The sequence below is a fragment of the Onychostruthus taczanowskii genome, unplaced genomic scaffold (assembly GCF_017590055.1).
Source record: "Onychostruthus taczanowskii isolate IOZ18803 unplaced genomic scaffold, ASM1759005v1 scaffold14, whole genome shotgun sequence".
In the NCBI taxonomy this organism is placed as follows: Eukaryota; Metazoa; Chordata; class Aves; order Passeriformes; family Passeridae; genus Onychostruthus; species Onychostruthus taczanowskii.
In genome coordinates, this window is record NW_024498573.1 from 8,352,960 (window position 1) to 8,373,724 (window position 20,765).

A 20,765-nucleotide genomic window follows, 5' to 3' on the forward strand; every position below is an offset into this window, starting at 1 on the left:
ATTATATTAAGTCTGTCCAGAGAGAACCAGTAGCCACTGGAATGTTCCCAGAAAGCAACCGGTACTCAGAAGACAGGGTTAGAGATGACAAATTTAGGGAAGACTTAAAGCAAAACCTCAAGTGCTGAAGTGAAAGTGTACAGATGTCATTTCAGTGAAATGAAAAACATGGACTTCCTAGGGAAGAGGAAGAGTTGAGCCTCTCTTTCTTACCAACAGTAAGAAGATGTCTTGAAATAAGCACAGGGGAAACAACATTCCAGGAGGAACTTGTCAGCTGGATATAGGGAAGGTTGAAAGATGTTGCACAGTGTATGTTTTGCAAGAACACCCCCTGACACATCTTGCAGGGAAAATGCCCTGAAGGTTCTTGCATGCATCCCACTAGGTCCAGCTAGCAACCAGCTCTGGAAAGAGAACAAAGGGCCTGGGGCCCAGGGTCCTCAGGGTTATCAGTTCAGCAGGATGAAGGAATCTTGTTATTTTTTAACTTTCTCTGTGTTTTAAAGGAAGAAATGACTTGGAAAAGCTGGCATAGATTCTGAGGGTCTGGAAGGCCAGAAAACTCTAGTGAGTTTGGCTGAGTTGATGCAGCTGCTGCAGGTGACTTCTGAGATCCTGCAACACCAGTCAGAGAACCCCAAATGCAACCACTTGAGCAAGGCTCAAGGAAGCAGCAGGGTTCTGTGTCTGAACAGATATAATATGTAATTTAAATATCTTAAACTACCAGGACAACTCACACTGCATGGTATCAGGGTCTCAGCACAAGCATCTTTCTGAGATGTCAGTTCTGGCTTTACTTATTCCTGGACTAAAAATGATAAGGTTGTTTACTAAGGCCATTAGAGAAGCACAACAATTTCTGCCTTTGAGCATCCAATGCATAAAAATGGTGTTTGAAAGTTCCACTTAGTCTTAGATAACAGATTGTTGTGCTTATAGGCAATTCATTTTTTAATCTAAATTCTAAATGATTTTCAACTTTTAGACCTAATACATATGCTCAACAGCTGCACAGGTATGAAAACAGACAAAGTACACAAAGCAAAAGAATCAAACCAAAAAATCCACCAAACATAAAATCCCAGTGTTCTTAAAAGTCATTGTGCTCTCCTGAATAAATAACACAGCTTCTAAACTCTGCCTGTTCTCATGAATTTTTATAAGAGAATTATTTTCCTTTTCATCGTTATTTTTCCACTAACATAAAAAGGAATCTCAGACACCAAACTATGTAAAAATGAAACGAAGTGCCTTGAATTTCAAAGGAGGAGGGGAGATAGCAGGAAGTTTGTAATTAAAGCTGAAATCTTATTCACCACTCAGTTTGCAGGAATCTCCAGTCCTGGATTTCACGTGCTGGATGAAATGCAAGAACTTGGCACCAAGCATGTAAAGGTGAAGTGTGCAGCAAATCTACTACCTTTTTTTTTTTTTTGCACTGGCCCTCTTTCTTTCCTTCTAGGACAGTTTATTGGTTTTCTCCCATTACTAAAGAAGAACACATTTTGAAAGGATAAAGGAAGCTTTTCTCTGCCCAGGATCTGATTACCCTGATATTAAAATAATGCATTGATTAGGTCTGCCTCCTCCTGCTGGCAGAACTTGCCAAGATCTCCAAGGAGGCTGAATTGCTGATGGTGTGTGAGATTAATCTGAGCTGTCAGGTTGTTTGGGGAGGAAAGCTGATCCTCCCACACTGTGCCCTGTTTCATGCAATTAGACAGGTTCAAAATTGTTTTCCCCAAACCTGGCAGAGCAGTCATTTCCCACCAGTTCCCTGCTCCAGCTCATATTTCTAGTTCCAGTGTTGAACCCTGAATAACCATAGCTGTGCAAACAGGTGCAGGTTACTCAGTAAGGCTAAAATTCAAGGCAGATTTCTTGGCAGCATTTAATAACATTTTACAGCTCCAACCTGACCGATGAATCTCCCAGAAGCTGAGGATAGAACAGCTTTCAAACCACCGTCAGTCTTGGCCAAATGCAGAGGTCTGTGAAGTTTAGCAGCATCAAAGCTCTGATGTCTCCCCAGACCTTCAGCAGTTTGGCAGAATGGAACTGACGGAATAAATGAATGGCCTGAAAGAGGTGACAGACCCACCCTGGGGTCTTGCTCAGCTCCATGTCCTTCAGCTGAGTTTATAACCCAGCCTTATTTATTCTGTCATGTGCAACACAACCTTTAATTCTACATTCCAAAAGGCTTCACTGCCCAAAGTGTAAGAGTTTGGTTGTTTGTGGTTTTTTTTTTTTTTTTTTTCTCTGAAGCAAAAAAGTTCAGAAATCTTATTGTCACGTTGCAACTGCAAGGGAGAAAAATCAATGCTGCCCCCCCAAAGCATCCTCAGACAGCTCAGCTGTGTTCTGCTTCATTATGTTGCTTTTGCTTATCCTAAGGCAAATTACATGCAATCCTCGGAAAAAAAAATGACATTTTGCTGGTAGGGATGAGAAAGTAAATGAATTTTAAAAATATAGTAAAAATTCTTGCCCTTAAGGCGCTAAATCAAATGTTTCTGTTTAAAAATGACTGCACAGTACTCCTGTTCTTGAATACTTGGTGCCATGGTTCGAACAATCAGTTACAAGCTGTGCTAGCAAAATATTTGCCCCTTCTGACACATTTTATTATGAGATAGGCTTATTAAATTCTCAAGAAAGCTACAGCAGATTAAGCTGCTGAGGATTTTTACAATTAGCATTGATTACCTAAGAATTCATGTGTGATTTCTGAACAGAATTGGCTTGTCAAACAACAGACAATTAAAAAAAAAAAATCAATCCCAAAGCCACCTCCAGAGTGTAGTCAAAATTCACTATTCAAGGTAGGTTCAGGGAAATGATCAGAATGCAGTTTCTATGTCAGAATAAAATGAATGTTAGTGAAGTGCATGCAAACTCAACCAGTTATAAATACTATAAGGAGCTGAGTAATTTTAAAATCCCATCCTTTTTAGCATCTAAATAGGCTAATGCCCCTGTTGCTTATTCAGCAGTGCTGATTTATAGAGCTCAGTACTATGAACGTCTAAACATTCTGCTGAATTTCTCACCGCATTCAGTGCTGTCTGTCTGGTTATTGGATGCTGGAGATGGAGCTCGTAATATCTAGACCATTCCCAGCTTCTCAAATGAGGCCATCAGAAGCATTAACCCATCTTATATCAGGCTGGGTCTTAATGAAAGGTGACTACAGCTTCAGGAAGGGCCCAACTGATGGACAGCATTTACATAATCACATTAATTTATGATACAAACTGAATGCACATGATCCAGTGCAGGGACAGCACACAGTGAAACACACCTTTGGCTAAAATTTGAAGATGAGTTCAATTGACATACTTGCAGAAACTGCCAGATATACATTTCATGAGGTACTTCCACTGAGTGTTTAAGGTCTCACTTTGCTGTGACCTTGAATCATGAAGCCCAGCACCCGTGCCTTACAAACCATCCCTTCTTCCCATATTCTTTCACCAGGTAGCTCCAGAGGCCCCCGTACCACAGAGGTTAAGGTGGTGTTAAAAGGCAATGTATCTACTCATACTTTTGATATTTGCAGCATTTTGTAGCTTCTTCCTCAAAAATTGACTTTCAATTTTACTGTGACTTTACTGTGTGAAAAAGTAAGACTCAATCAGTGGCATATTTATATAGAAAGCGTAACATTACCTGGGAGTTTAGCAGGTTTTGTAAAAAAAAAAAAATTAAATAGTTTGCTGCTGAGTTATTACACAGGAATCAGTTTGGGGTATTGTTGGCTTTACCACCTTACTTTCCATCACTTCTTGCCACAGAAATTTCACTTCAGCTACTCACTACTGATTCCTTGGACTCCATTATTATTCTTTCCACAGTTTCTCTGCTGCTGTGGTAGAAATCTGGGACTGTACTAATACTTTATCACTGTAAATTAATGCTATTATTTTTCCCCAAAGTTGCTGCATTTCTTCAAAAAACACTTCTGTTTCTCAAATCCTTCAGACTCTGGTCTATCTTCTACCTGACTGGCTTAGCTGACTTTTTCCTCTAGCCCTATTTTCCAAAGATCTGGTCAGCTATTTTAAGGAAAATTTTATAAAAATTGTGAAAAAACTGCAGTGTCCTTTCTTACTCACTGCTGTATTTAAACATTTTGATTCTAATCTTTCAGCCTGACTGCTTTGCCCTGACATCCTCCCCCTCAATCTCCTTTTCCTCACACTTTTTCCCTCCTACTTCTGAAACCTTCTTCTGCTTCATTCAACCTCAAAAATGAGGCCCCTAGGAGAAGCAGTTATTTCTTCATCTACTCCTGCCTGTTCTTTTCCTCTTGCTAGGATGTATCATATTAAGTGTTATATTCTCTCTAAATTGTATCTCAATGTCATTTTGGCGCTTTACCTGTAATAGTTTAGTCTTCTTCCCCTTCTACGCTTGAGTCCTTGGAAGTCTGAGAAAGTTTACAGGTGTCCTCTCTGGCTTATCCTTCCATCTCTTTGCACTATTATTGCCATTTCCTCTCAGGAACATCTTGTCCACATTAGAAACTCACTGTGTCAAGACCAAATATCCTGTATTTCTTCCCACATCATCCTACTTTTTCAGCTGCTATTTCCCTGTCACATTTGTTATCTGGATTTGTTCTTTAACCATATCCTCCCTTTCCCAGCTGCAAACCAGAGCACATTATCTTTCTGCTTTCCACAATGCCCAAGAGGCAATCATGAATTTAGCTATGTCCTATATCTTCTTAAAATTCTTTCAGATTATCTAAGCAATCATTCTCTCATTTCATTTGTTTACAATCTATTCTTCTCTTATTTTCTGTCTGTACACTACTTAGGGTACAAATGTACTTTTACATTTAGAGCTAATTAGTAAATTATACTTTTGGTGAGGGCAGGACGTATTTGCAAAGGTAAAATACAAAATATGAGTTTGTTTCTTTCCAGAGCTGAAAACCAATTTATATGCTCTGAGATTCCTTCTTCATAAGCCCATTTCCTTCCATCTGAAGGAAGACACAGGCTGATTAAATCTTCCTCTGAGGGTTGTATGATAGCAGCTGTAAGGCTGGCTCTTTGTATTGATAACTGTGCTTCAGATTCACACTCTACTGATCCTCATTTTTCCTCTACCTTTTGGAATTTAGCAGAGGGCCCTCTAAACACTGAACATCAGCAGCACTGAAACTTCAGCTTGTATTTCCTGACAAGCCTCTGCAGCCAGTTTATCTCATCTTGATGGTGATCCTGAGGTGTCAGTGTCAGAGCAGCTCCCTCCTGGGCTGGGAGGAGGGCAGGGTTTCCATTTCAGCACTCACATTTCTGGCGTGCTGCACAGGGCTGGGTGAAACTCTTTCTGAAATGAAAAAGCTCTCATTGTGTTTCATCCATAGGAGTTTCTAAATGCACCATGAACCTGTCACACAGGCAGGCAGCTGGTTCAAAATGAAGCAAAATTTTCTGAACTAACGAAAGAACTAATTAGCAAAACCCCCAGACTTCTGAGCTAAGATAAAGTGTTGTTGCAAATGAAAAATTTATACACAGATAAAACACAGAGGCACAAGAAATTAACTATGGATGAGGTGCTAAGTAGGAATGACCGAGGTGTAATTCAGCTTGGCAGTCCTGGGCTCTGGCTAAACTGGGGTAGCTTAGACTACAAAAATCTGTCAAAGGACTTAAAAGAGATTTAAAGCTATCCAGAATAATGGCACACACATTACAACATAGGGCAATGAATAATGGACAGAATAATTGATGCAACAAAACTATAAAGTGTCCTTTTTGTTCAACATGAACCATCTATTTAAATGCCAATAAGGTACAAATTCAGAATTTATAAAAAAGAGGAAAGAAGAAGCAGAAGATGTGTAAGTTTCTTGTGTTTCTATCTGCTGAACTGCAAGGTAAGGGACTGGATGCAAGACTAGAGGAACAGATTTGGATCTTCATTAATGTTTTTATCTGTTTTTAAACAGCTCTCTTTACCTGACTTTTTAACTCATTAAACAAATTAACAAAAACCTCACATTATGTCTTACTACTAAGGTTAATTAGTTTTCCGCAGTTGAGGAGCACTGATTGTAACAACCAACTAACCAGAATGGTTTGTTTTGTTTCATAAAAGAAGATGGATTGCATGGTGATTAAAGCTAGAGGCCAGATAAATCAGTGAAGCAAAATTCCCTACTGTCACTCCCCATATATATTAAAGAACATTTTCCTAGATATGATCATAATAAAGCTGACAGTAACAGTTGCAATAAAAAAACTAAGCAGATGCTATTGTTTCTCACTAATATTAGTAAGAAAAAAAAACTGAAAGGCTCAAAATTTTTGCCAGTGAAAAGAAAAAAAAAGGGGAAACAGAAGAAAAATTGACAAAATTGCAAGAGAATCTGAAGTCATAGGGCTGCAATCTACATTCGTGACAGGCTGAATGTTTAATTGTGAACAAAATATGTTAAATCTGAATGTGAACAGTGTTAATAAAAAGTTTGTAAAGATTTACTTGCAGGAGTGACATAACTTCAATACTTGAAATATATTCAGCAAGACCTCTACAATTCTTTTCTAGTAGAGTTGCTACTTGAAAAATTTACAGGTTATTGATTCGGTCTGGGTCAGAACTGTGGCTGTAGTAGAAAACTCTTCTAATCCAAGTCAAAACTGTTGTGACCATCCTTCCATGACCCCCTCAAAAAATCAGTTGCAGGAAGGACAAAAAATACAGTGAAAATAATTGAGATTTCAATGAAATGCACAGCATATTTTAGCCCTCGGATGTATTTTTCTTTTTTTGAAAATTAACATAGTTTTGAAATTTGACAGGGTTGTAAAAGAGCCTCTAGATACAAAATTGTTCTTTATTTTAAAACTGCATGACATTGTGTAGGAGAGTGTTCATAGAGATGTGTGAGATAACATAAGCCTTCTCTAAGGGACAAAATAATTTCTTTTCAAAGTGAAGACCTAGACAGGAGAAAAGCACAGTGACTGTCAGAGAATGTTTATTTCATGACAAGTTTTGCTGCTGGAGTTAAAATAAAATATAAGCAAAACACTGCATTAATTAGAGTGATCACATCACTAAGCGATTTGTGAGCTTTTCTCTTCCTGAATCCTGCAGGTGTAGTAGCAAGTCCTCAGAACACTCTGAAGCATCTGCTTTTCCTGGAGAACTATGGAGAGAGGTAATGATAGAAATTGCCTGTTCTTCATATGCACAGAAAAAAAGATAAGTTTACGGCTATTGGGAAAGTCTACTTTGCAATATTATTATTTATTAAATATACTGTCCCAGGAAATGGAAAAGAAAGGAGACCAGAGATGTTTTTCTAGTCATTGGCATTCATCAGAAACCAGTGAAGACCCAGGCAAAGGATTTCATCTTTCACAAATCATAATACACTGTGTTTAATAGCTATCATTTTAGAAATAAAATATGAAAGCAGCAATGCTGGATCACTTCCAAGTAATGAAAAGAGAAGAAAAAATGTCTCTCAACACTTTTCCAGGAGCAAATTCATACTCCATCTCCAGAGATAATAATGAAAGATAATGTTTTACTTTCTCTAGGTGCAAATGATAATTGAATACTCGAGTCAGTTGGAGCTGTCTATATGCTACTGACTCTCTTCACAAGCTTAGCATGAAATAAATTTGTCATTCCATGAAGACAGGAGGTGATGACAACACCATTCTGATTTGACTGACTTCTCAAAGGTGTGCTAGGAAGTCGTGGGAGTGGATTTTATTTACAACAGCAGCAGAGACTCAGTAAATCCTGAGTGCCAGCTGAGTGCCACAACCATCAGCCTACTGGGTGAATTTGGCATAATTAATGAAGAGATCAATCTCTTCTCCAATTAACACCAAAGGAAAGGAATAAAACCTCCAGACTTTCAGGGAAAGAGAAGTCAATAACCACTCAAAGAAGATCCAGGAGTCTATTCTACCTGAGTGACAAGGCTTGAACTTCTCTTTTTCACATTCTACATTCAAGGTCTCTTTGTCATCCTACTCACATTTGTGAGGTGAGAGACTTTCTTGTCAAGAACTATTCTTTGCATTCCTAGAAAATGTTTTGTTGAATTGACAGGAAAGCCATTTTGTCAGAAGACTCCAGAACACATCTACTCAATGCTTAAAGCTGAAAGCTTGCTTTCATTTTGAGCTTATTTCTACCTCCACTTTCTCAAAATGTTCCAATGTTCAAAAAAATCTCAGCAGGGAGTCGAGTGCAAACTGAGCAAAAGCTACAGAGAGAATTCTACAAAGTTAACAGCTAATCCAAGAACAATAAATTCCCCACAGTTTTAAGTACTTTATCTAATTGCAATATTTGATTTCATAGAGGTGGCAATTTTACACTGACTGCAGTGGCTGTAGTGCAAGATTTCATGTTTTTTTTTTTTTTTTAACCACTAGTTGGAGTAGGAAATAACTCCATGAGATGTGCCAGAATTTTTGATTTTTTTAAAATTGCAGTTACTGAACATTCTGTATTTGCTTGTAATGAACTTTTAGGATTTCATTGTGAAAGTAGAGAACATAAATGCAATACGTGATAACAAAATGAAGGCTTGATAATTCTCTCTTAACTAATTTGAAAACTTGTTAATCTTCCTGCCCCTGCTATTTCACAAAGATTTAATAACACAGATCTGTAAAAATATTTCGTGGTAATTATGCTCCATTAATGTAATGGAATCTATCATGATATATTTCCTATTTATTTATTTATTTTAGACAGCTCTATGCTGTAGCTGGTTAAGCAGCTGAGAATGAATATATAGATCAAAGACACCATAGAATAGTTTCAGTTGGAAGGGACCTGTAAAACATCATCAATTCCAACTCCCTGCAATGAGCAGGAACATTTTTCTTATGCCCATGATTTTTTCTACCCCACCTCTCAAGATGTAGAAGATGTTAATGGGAATTAAATTATCATATATTACAAGACTGCCTTAAACCTTGAGATAGAAGCAATATTCTTTCAAAAGTCCTAAGGTAATGTGCCCAAAAGGTGAATGGCTCAGCATCACCTTTCTATATGTAACAGTGATACCTAAGCAAACACATTTAAAGAAGCAAAATATTTAGGGCTGATTTCTAATCATGTTTAGTACTGCCTACATACAGAGCTTTGAGCAGAATGTACTTTGGTGGCTCATTTCCATAAATAATTTCATCTGTGGTTCATTGGTTGAAGTAATCTGATACAAAATGACTAAATTGAAAACCTGTAGGTAGAACTCTCGATGAGCTCTGGCCAAGCATGAAGGAGGTAATCATAAGCTTGTTAATAGAAAGAGAATGATAGAAATTGAAATATTAAAGAAGCAGGAAGTAATAGATTAAAAGTTAATTTTGATAACATAACATGTACCAAATAAGAAAATGATGGATGCAAGAAGCTCCTTTTCATTGTTTTCATATGCTATTCCTTTCAAAAGAGTGCCATTAGATGGAACTGCATGGCTCTGAAAGGGATCAAACACCAAAGACTATCTTTTTCAATTTCATGTTTTAGCTGACATTCACGTCTTTGTTGTTAATCTAGTTTGGAATGGGCAAACCTCTGTGGAAATATCTTCACAGTGTAACTTTTTTGCAAGCTTCAACTCAAAAATGAAAGCTTGTTGATGAATTCCTTAGGGTAGTCTTGAGTATGGCTCCATCATTTTTCTAGTGAAGTTTTGTGCCTGAAATGAAGGATGTTGAAGGAGATGTGAAATTTAGCAGACCCCTGCTGGAAACCACTCCAAGCTTTGGAGGAGCCAAAGCTCCCCCCAGCAGAGCCCTACACGTGGGTAGAGCTGTGACTACCCAAGGCAGGAGGTGTGGAAGACTCTGACCCAGCTGATCAGAATTTCAGCCCGTTGTTATTGGTGCCTTTCACTGCCAGGGAAAGGCTTCAGAAGCAATAACTGGCAAATCTCAGTAAAGGTAAAATAAAGACTCTTTTGCAAACGATAAAGATCAGTTTTTAGTGGGTTTAAAAGCTGTGTGTGTTGAGTCTGCATCACACAGGAGACACACGGTTGGAAAAAGCAGCAAACTGGCCAGCATCAAATGAAATGCAGTATTTTTAAGGCCTAATTTGCAAATTTCATACAAAGTATATTGTTTGTAATATTGACTGCAACTGGAATGTATGCCATTCACCAAAATGCAGATTTTAAATGCTGCATGTGTAGCATTTTTCCAATATAACAGGATGCTGGAAATTGAAGGAAAACTTTAATAAAATTCCTTTACTGTAAACATCAGTCCCTATCTTACAAAAGCATGGCTTTTATTAGCACTAAAAAGTCTTCCACTGAACACATTTATGTCCTGAGGCTTCTACAGCAAAAACCAGCAATAAATTTAGACTCTCCAGTAAACAGATTATTGTATAAACACAGAATAATTTTTTGGTGCATTGGAGGTCATTTGTGAACATTAAATAGTAATTTACTGCTGACTGGATTACTCAACAGATTTAAGATAGGGATAAAAAACAAAAATACAGGCACATATTAAACGTTATCACAAATTTGCTTCCAGCAATTCTATGGTTAAAAATTTTATTAAAAATACAAAGAAGGTGAATCAGGAAATACATCCTTAACTTACTGGGCTGTGATAAACCCAAAAATATTGCAGATTCAAAGTCACGTGAGGATTAATGTAGTCATAGAAGAAGTCAGACAACAGCCCAAGCAAAACTACTCCCATGTGACCACCAAGACCATGGTGAAATGGTGAAATGTAGTGCTGCTGCCAGGAATCCTAAGAGTGTGGAACTGCCCTCCTGGACCCCACATCCTCTTACACCAACCTGTTTGTATTTTCATGACAGTGATGATGATGTAAGAAGATTGATTGAAAAAGCATTGAAAATCCAAGAATTATGAGGCTACTCCATATGCAAAGCCTAACAGCTTCTTAGAGAATGAGGATTCAGAGGCAGTGAACCCCTTCCAATTTTATTCACTTGTTCACTATTCATTTGTTGGCAAATCTCATGACATTTGCCAAGCAGATGACATTTATACCAATTACTGTTTTCATTTCTTGCTCACTTTAAAGTGAGCAAGAGGAGCTTTACAAACAACAAAAAAGCCAACATCCCTTATGCTATCAACAGCTCACAGTCCAAGTCAGGAACAGAGAAATGCCATGGAGGAGGTGACTGAACTTTTAACTCTGCCTTCTTCCAGATATCCTGAGGGAAACAGGAACTTTTGGATGCTAACTTAGCTTTGGATGGTGGCTCTTAGTAAGCTGATAAGAGCTATGCCAAAAGTTTTATATATGACCAATTCTGCAGTCTCCAAAAGAACCCACTGAAACAGTAAAACCATTGAAGAACAAACATGATGTTGCCCTTGTTTTACCTTTCATATATTTAAGTTTTCCTGCTGGACTGTGTTTCCCATGAATCTGCTGCACAAACTTACATTCACAGATTAACTTTCAGACATGCATTTTCTATCATTATACATTAGCTGACATATTAGTCAGAGCTCAGAGCTCTAAACACTGCATTTTATACATAGTTTGTATGTAATACCGAACTAGGTATGGCATTTATTTCAAACTCTTTCCCCAGCCCCCTTTTGTTAATAAAAAAATGTTAATAAAAAAAGAGTTTTACATTACAGAAAAAAGTAATTAGTGTGTCTTTCTATGAAGGATGAAACTAATACAGAATGTTATGTGCAGTGCTTAAAGCAGCAAACTGCAGATGTATTTACCATATATATCAATTTAGAGATCACAAAGTGTCAAAGCCAGAGCTGTTCTCCAGAAAGCTCAGGTGAAAGCCCAGCTGGAATAAGGACTTCCAAGCTGCACACAATCCAACAGGGCTGATGGAAGAATCATCAGAGGTTTAAAGCAGGCATGAATAGAACAGGGGATTAATTAAAAAAAATAAAGATTAAAATCTTAACATCTTTTTTGATGACTCAGAGTCACTGCAAAGCCAAAGATCTAAAAAGAATTTAAACAGCAAGAAGACAAAATTATTATTTTGGGTTTCTTTCTTTACTGATCTCAGCAGCCAAACCCAACGATCTCTGCTACAAAGGAAAACTGAAACAAGAAAGAGGAATGTCTTTCTAAGAGAGCTTGATTTATAAGAAAATACTATGAACATTTGCCAAATCCAGCAAAACAACAGAAGGTCATTGTTTCAAAATAAATACTGAGGAACCATTTAGGAAAACTCCAGAAGTTTTAGCTGGATTTGAATAAACTTAAGCTAGATATTAGCAGGTTTCCAACGCAAAAATTTAGATATTCAGGATTTGTCCAATGGAGTATAGGAGGCAAAAAACCATTATCTTTAAGACAGAACTTGATAGGCTTCTGAAAAAGTTTATTTTATACTTTTGCAGAGGGATTAGACTCAATGGTCCAAGAAGTCACTTCTAGTCCATTTTCATATACTGCCAAAAGCGTACAACTAGAAATATTAAGAGCAGGAATATTACAAAGAGGTATTCAACCCATTCAGTTATAGTATCTTTAAATGCAAAAACTATTTATAAGTGCTAATTAAAGTGCAGAAAAAGAAGTTATTTTCTCATTTTGTTCAATATAAAAACGCTCTGATGATAGCAAAGGTACCCAGAAGTAATCAGGTGTTTCAGTGAGTGCTCCGAAACTGGTCTGAAAGGAGCAACGCAGCAGGAGATTGTCTGAATGCCCCCTGTGCTTCCTTTGTGCTTGCAGCAGCCTCAGGGGAAAGCAGAGCACAGTGAGGCAGGAGCTGCAGGGTAAAAGCCATTGACCTCAGCAGTGAGATGCTCACACAGCAGCCTGGTGCTTGGTGGCTGTGAGTAAAATACCCTGAACCCCCTGCTGACAGCAAGAACAACTTCATCTCCTGGCATGGCCAGTGCAGACAGGGATGAGGGCACATTCTAAAATCTGTTACAAGAGAGCTGTGCATTACCATATATTTCAAAAATTACTCATGTCCAGGAAGAGCCCATCACCTTGCACTACTCTAATGAGGTCTAAAGCTGCTGGAGCATGAGCCAGCTCTGTGGAGAGACAAGCAGAGTGGCTAACTGGCCTTGGGATGCAGAAAGTTCAGGCTATTGGTGACAATCTTGTGCAATTCCCATGGGAGATATCTGTGCTCTGCCTGACCATGGTTTTTCATGTGTACATTTTTCTGTAGAAATTTGGAAATTCATGGAAATACCAAAATGCATGGTAAAATTTGAGCTCTTTTTGCTTTGAGTCAGTAATCCAATATGAATTTAAAGATGACTGCATTCATCTTTGATTTAAAGTCAAGGAAGATCTTTCCTAAGTTTCTGAATTGTTCAGGGGTCTTTTACCTCTGAGTTTCCAAATACACCAAAGTGAACAGCATACCTAGAGCTTGGGAAAGACAGAAAACAGCCTAAAAAGAACATGAATTCTCATCTGTTGTGAGGACACACCATAGCCAACTTCCTCCAGAAAGTAATCAACTGGAGGGTGTTTGTGCAGAAACCCCTGGCAGCAAGTAGGTCACTGAAGGCTCAGAACTGAGTGAGCTCATATCAACGTGTGGGATGAAAGCCAGTTCCTCCACAGCCTCTCCACGTGGTCTCTTCAGTTAAAAGCAATTTAATGTAGTCAGAGATGAAACTGAGAAATAGACCACTTTGAGGGGGAGACCTACAGTGGACAAATGACCCTGCTCAGTAGAGTAATATCTGCTTTTAACACCAGCGAGTGCTGTTCCAATATTCAAGCATCCTTGGACTGAATCCTGGGCAGTTATGATAGAGACTCTCTTGGAGGAAAAGCTATTAACCTTTGGGAGTTCAAGCTTAGATCATAATTTTCATAATCAAAATTTTAGAAGTAACTGTAATGGGGAATAAAGGATAGTGCCAGACTCGTATGTTGTTCTCTCTTAATGGTCAGTGTCTCCTTGAGCACTAATAGATTGATGGCACATCACACCATGTCTGTCTTATTAAAAGGCAACTTGGACTCCATAACAAAACAAACATTCCTTATTTCCATGTGTCTGTTATTTGTCTGTTGCAAAATCCCAAGCTCTTGTGCTGTAGTGGAGGTACCTTTGCTGTCAGGCAATCTGGAGATGAAATACTTTTAAAAGCTTTCAAGTTCCCTCCAAGGATTTGCACACATCACTTACACACTCCTTGCACATCACATTATCTACTGCACTTGGCTGTGACCTCAAAGGCCCCTCTCTCCTTGATTTTTCTGCTTCTCATTTCTATTTGTGGACAAACAGCATGAGCCACAGTTAAACTGTGCAATGTACCGTGGGGGATTGGACGTTAGTAAGAATAACAGTCTTTACAAAGTAATGCACTAGAGTTAACAACTTACAAAAAAATACCCTGAGCAACAAATATTTACTCAATCCTGTTCATGTCTAGAACTTTGATTCACTGAGGATTAAAGTACCTCTCCAAGATTCTATCAGAGCTACCCTTGGGAATAATAAGCCTAAATTCTGGCAATTTCCCCAGTACAATAGCTTTACTTGAAAGAAACTTAATGCAATCTATTTGGACTTGTGATTTTGTGTTTAATCAAATATTTCAATGCTCTTCCTTCTGAAGCAAAAATCTATGCCAGTAGATTAATCAATACTCAGCAATAGAGGTAGATAAAAAGTTTTTCACAAAAACATTCATTTTCTTTCTTTTCTTTTTTTTCCCCGAGAAAAAATCAGATTTAGAGAGTTCAAATCACTTTGCAGATATGTGTAAATATTGTTGCATTGTTATTTGGGAAAAAAATCCAACCTATTTGAAATGGCTTTCTTTTAATAAAACAATGGTCAAAAGATTTTCTTTTCACTCTGAACTGTACAGTTTTCTTCCCTTAATTCTGAAAACATTAATCAAATGAATTAATAATTCATTTGATGCTCATAAATAAATCTGCAGCAAAAAATAACTCATAACTGTGAATTCATCCCAGAATTCACCAAGACCACTGAAGATGCAGAAAATAATTATGATATTTAGAGGTTTAGGTTGGATATCAGGAGAAGTTTGGGCACTGGAACAGGCTCCCCAGGGAAATGGTCACAGTATCAAGCCTGACAGAGTTCAAGGAGTATTGGGACAATTCTCTCAGGCACGTGGTGGGATTCTTGGGGTGTCCTGTGTAGGGCTGGGAATTGGACTCAATGTTCTTGACAAGTCCCTTCCAACTCAGCATATTCTGTGATTCTGTGATTCTATGATTCATGTAAAGTACCCTTTGGGCTATGCTTTTTCCCCTGAAATGTACACAACACACAAATGAACAACGATTATTTTCTGAATCAGTGTTAAAAGGAAGAAGAGAATAGAAAAGGGCTATGAACACAGCAAGGTTACCTGGGGAACCAACTGATGGTATCAGTTGATCCAAAGATAATTAATCATCACCCAAGTTTGGTTCTCCTGTGGATTTCTCACCTCCTTAGGCTTTGATAAACATTACCACATAAATCAGGCAGAATTAAATGAGCTGAGGACCAAGCCCTCCATGGCATCAGTCAGAGCCCTGGGAATGTGGGAGCAGGGTTTTCAGTACTGGAAGCTGTAACCCCCAGGAGAGCCCTTGGTGTTGTGCCAACCCCTCATTAGCATCAGCAGTGGGGCAAACAAGAAAAAACACATGTCAGAGAGAACTGCAAAGCAACAGGGTTGGGTTTATAGGCCCTATTTTAGCTCCTTTTAGAAGGTGATTGTTGATGTAATCATAGACATTGAGGAATAGCACTGTTTCAAATCCTTGCTTATGTGCACAACTTTTCAGTAAATCCCTGAAAGTGCATTTGCTGTGGTCAGAGATTTTTCTGTAATACTCCTAGCAGTTCTCCAAAGCAGGTGGGTCACTGATGTCCTGGCAGTGATTGCTTTGCCTCCCCCTTTTGGATACAATTTAAAGCACTCACTGGCAAACCAGAGCAATGCTACAAAAATGCTCTATTTCACATATGGGGATGTTTTACTTCACTTGTTTTGAACAGGGTCCTTCCTAACCAGAAATGGTGTATCAGCTGCAGGATTTGTAAAGAAAGAGAGGGAGATTTGTCTGCTCCTCGTGGGTGAGGGTAATTGCCAACACTGCCACGCTGGTCAGATCGAGGTTTTGACGCGTAATTTAGAAGAACAGATGTTTTATCTGGGAACTTGTCCAGATCTTAAAAAAAAAAGTGAGAAACTCAGTAGTAGACTCTTTAGTCAGCAGCATTATCCTTAAAAGTCCTGGAGAAAAAGTGAGTAAATAGCTGGATTTCTAAGACACAGCAGAGAAGCAGAGAAGCAGTGTGATTATCTTTGTGAGTGACTTCCATTGCAGTGATGAACTAATTGGTCGTTGCTGGTCAAATGGACTGAACAAAGCTGTAAACCCTGGACATGTTAATATGGCCATTATTTTCACATCAATCCTCTCTTCTCATTCTGTTCTTTTGAAAAGAGCCCAAGAGTGGCATCTTTCCTTCCCATCCATTGCACTGTCAGCACCAGCAGACACAAACAGCTTAAAGTATTATGGGACTGAGAATGCATGAGACAACTTTGAGAGACATTAACTACTGCCTTTCATGCAAAACCGAACCAATAAAGACTTTTCCTCATAGATGTCCAAATTGAAAGGGGTTTTAATCCACTCAAAAAGATTTCACAAGACTCTATCACTAGTACAAGGACTGTTAAGCGTGTAAGAAAGTACCTCCAAATTTATCGTTTTCACACTCTTGAATTACAACTCAGTCTTGCCTTTTCTCTAAATGTACTGTCCAATTCATACTGTAAACAGCATGTGCTGACAGGATGTGCTGACAAAACTCTATTATCTGTCTGAAGTACCTCTCAGACATCTTCTGCCTTAACTTCTGAAGTACTAACAGCTTACTAGAAAAATTAGTTGGTTAATGCCCATAGAGAAAGAGAAAAAATGAATAAACTACCCAGTGGTTTTCCCCTGTTATTGTCTGGGTTCTCCCATCTTTCTGCTCGTGATAGGCTCTTCAAGAAAATACAGACAAATAAAACACAAACAATTAACATGGATAAATATACTAACAGGAATTCAAATGATGCTATTTTGCAAAGTTCCCTTTGGGCTATGCCCTTTCCCCTGAATTGTACATAATAAACAAATGAAAACCAATTATTTTCAGAATCAGTATGAAAAGGAACAAGAGACTGAAAAAAAAATCTACAAACACAGCAAGGTTAATTGGGGAACCAACTGATTGTATCAGTAGGTCCAAAGGGCAGAAGGTTGGAATTAGATGACCTTTAAGGCCCCTTCCAACCCAAACCATGCTATGATTCAAGACCCAGGGCTGCTCATGAGGTGACTGTGCAGAGGAGAAGGAGTAAAGAAGGAGGAGGATGCAGATGCTGCACAGGAGATCAGTCTGCCCTGGGGCAGGGTCTGAGTAGTTTAAATAACACATTTCCATGCAACTCAATTTCTACACTGCTACTGAGCTCCTGCAGTGGTTTAAAAAGCAGGCATTCCAGCAGAAAGGAAATGAAATGGGAATGGTATCGTGCTGGCACTAGTGATTTCAGAGTTTGCAGCACACTGTGCCTGGAAAAACCACAGCTCTCCAGCCAGCCAGGCACTAGGGGACACAAACCAGCACAGCTCTGTCTGGGAGGCTCAGCAATAACAAAGGTATTGCTCTCGATTACTTTTTGCTGAGCCAACATCCTGTGTAAAGCCACTGCAGCAAGTTGATAATGATGCATGAAATGGAAAATCCTCCTGAGCACATCCAAAAGCATCACGGATGTGCAAAACAATCACAACAGCACCGTCTTATTTGGTAATTGTTACTACATGTGCCCACACTAATATATTCAGATTTTTGCTGGTTTTACGTAGGTGTAACTCCACCCCTTTTAATGTGTTTACTCCTGATTAACACAGTATTTAATATGACTGGAGTCAGATATACAGCAGCATTCAGCTCAGGCACAGAAAAAAACCAGAATGTTGTGGGACTGAAGATGAAAACCTTCAGGGGCTGTCATGCCACTGATTCAAATCAACAGAAAATTTGCCCTGGTTCCTTCCCTCCTTGACCTGTGTACCCCCTGAGGCCAGGGTAGCTGGGTACCTGGAGAATGAAACCACTGTGGGGTTATATGTGCCATTGTCACGTATCAGCAGTATTTCTTTCAGCATTGCAAAACTTGCTGGAAATTGTTTGGATAATTTTCAAAGTAAGTTTTCAATACTTTTCAATTAATCTCCATAGTCACAGTGCTACTCAAAGGTTTGCTGAAACAGCTACAGGCAGTGGAGGAATCATAGAGAGATCACATGAAACACAGCTTGCTTTCTGCAAAGAAAGGATATTCAGCTCCTCTGCACCATTCTTCTGAACATTTTGACAACCTTGGAGATGTTAAATACTGGAAATAGCTCAGAAAGCATTTGGCTCAACATCCATGTCTATATATCACAAGGACTACTATATAATGCAAGGATTTAAACCAGGTCTCAATCCATCCTCACTAGAAAATATAAGCTACGTAATGCCAAAAGTATCATTAGAGTGTAAGCACTGCACATAGCAGACTCCTAACTTCCTTCCAGGGATCATTCCATACTGAAAACTAAATACTGAACACACTGCACATTATACCATTAACTTTGGATTATCAATCAAAGACTAATTTTTATTACAGGATTAGTTTCCTCAACCAGGTGACAGTGAGATGAGATGCAGTACATGGGAATCAGATCATCCTGAATTTAGTTTGGCTTAAACAGTTGCTGAACTACAATACTGGCTGACAACAACATCTGGGGACCCGAGTTGTGTTACAGGCAAATTTTTTATTCCATACTAAACAGGGAGAGAAACTGAAGAGCAATCCCCAGATTTATCACTCAAACATAATGAAAGCAAGACAATGTATTCTCCATAAAGTGCAGACCAAGCATTCAGAGTTGCTCATTACAGCAGCACATGATTTATTCTGTTATATATCTGCAGGCAGGTGGAGGGGCTGATTCCTCCAGTTTAATTCTGGGTCTTCACTCATGCTCTGGAGATACTCAACTCTAGTTTCCCTACTGCTTCTACTGGTTCTCCTTCCAAAATAGGGCAAAGTTAGGGTTTTTTCCTCAACATTTGTTTATAAATGTCTCAATTCTTGGTTGTAACATATCTCAACCCATGATCAGTAGGCTTTTCTTCTTCTATTTGTGGTTCCTCTCTGTGAAGTTCTGTGGTCTAATTTGAACATCCTGGCCTTGTAACACATTAGCTAGTTCATTTGATCTTAATTCAGACATTCAGCAATCTGATCTGGAGATTTCTCTAGTTATGAGACTTCTCAAGGAGTTGCTCTACAAAATTCCACCAACATTTTTTAGCTCTTTAGCAAATTTAAGCAGACGTTTGATACATTTAAAAAAAAAACTTTATTAATCTCCTGTTAATTACTTCTAATTAAGTTATCAGAAGTGTAGATATTTCTGGCACAGTGTTTTCATATTTCATGTTTTCAGTTTTAAAAATATGCATTATGTTCTCTGGGGGGAAGAACTGGGAAAGTTCTTCCAGAACTGGGAAAGAATTCTGCAACCCCAAGCACAGGATGCAGCATGTTCTGGGTCATCTTTTTTAAATAGCCTCAGTTAGAAATATAAAACATTTTTTTTTAACCAAAATTAAAATTTACAAGAATGTTGTAAAATGATGGGGGTTTTAATATTAATTTTGGAGTTTTCTCATTTGGTGTATTCTCCCACTCTGGATGTCTGTGGCAGACACACAAGCCGGGAGGAAGGGGAAGGCTCCTCACCTGTGCACCAGCTGCTTGCGGCTCACGCAAATCGCGGTCTCGTAGTCGTGGGTGACACACACTTTGTGTGGGCTGCACTTCACCTTCAGGCAGGGATCTTTGGATGGATCAAGGGCTATAAAAATCAAACATTAAAAAAAGAAAGTGAGAAATGCATGCGGAGGGGTCTCCCAGCAGGCAGATGACAACTGGTTAGAACAAACACTCCCACATGTGAGTGAACAAATACTTTGATATTTTATAGCATGGGCTGCTGTTTTCAGACTGCATGGGAAGTGGAGAAGTTTACACAGAAAAATAGATGGAGAGCCTAAAGACTCATTACTGAACAGTGATCCAATTGGTGTTCACATTAATATTAGACATAAGAGTTTGGGATGAAGTTCTGGTTTAACAATCTATATCATGCTGTTTATTTCACAGAAAAGCTATGTATGAATAAAATATACTCAAATAACAAAATGACCAGTATTTTAGAAGCTAACTAATAACTGACACAATGCAGAGTGCTAATAAATTTAATTTCACAGCTGCTGTAAAACACGCATAATATTTTAGAGATTATTTTTAATTTTTACACCTAAGCATCCCCTGTATTTAAAATGCTGGAGTAGAAAAGCTACAACAAAATAATCCTGGCTTTCATACAACAACCTTCACCACCAGCAGTGCTGTCAGAGTTGGGATCAGACAGCACGATGAGTTGCCATCTCAGAGCAAACATGTCCAGGCTCTTGTCCCATTTGAAAGGTATCTGTCTAAATTCATTCTTCTACAAAAGAAGGTTTCTAAAAATCAGCGATAAGACATTTTCTGCCAAAATGAATTACAAGTATTCAAAACATGGTTATGTGAACATGTCAGAAGGAAAGTCTCTGCCATACCAGTCACACAGAGAAATTTCACTTTTGTTTGAAAAGTGATTTTTAGAGCTCTTTTTGGCCATTCTGTTGCC

General features: G+C 38.5%; 1 protein-coding gene across 1 annotated transcript in view; it reads right to left on the reverse strand.

The window, feature by feature from the left end:
• The window catches only part of SPOCK1 (SPARC (osteonectin), cwcv and kazal like domains proteoglycan 1), a 272,154-nt gene that overhangs the window by 97,218 nt on the left and 154,171 nt on the right, over positions 1-20,765 (reverse strand). The window contains exon 4 of the mRNA XM_041397932.1: positions 19,811-19,925. Within this exon, the coding sequence (XP_041253866.1) occupies positions 19,811-19,925 (115 nt within the window). The remainder of the gene's footprint in view (positions 1-19,810; positions 19,926-20,765) is intronic.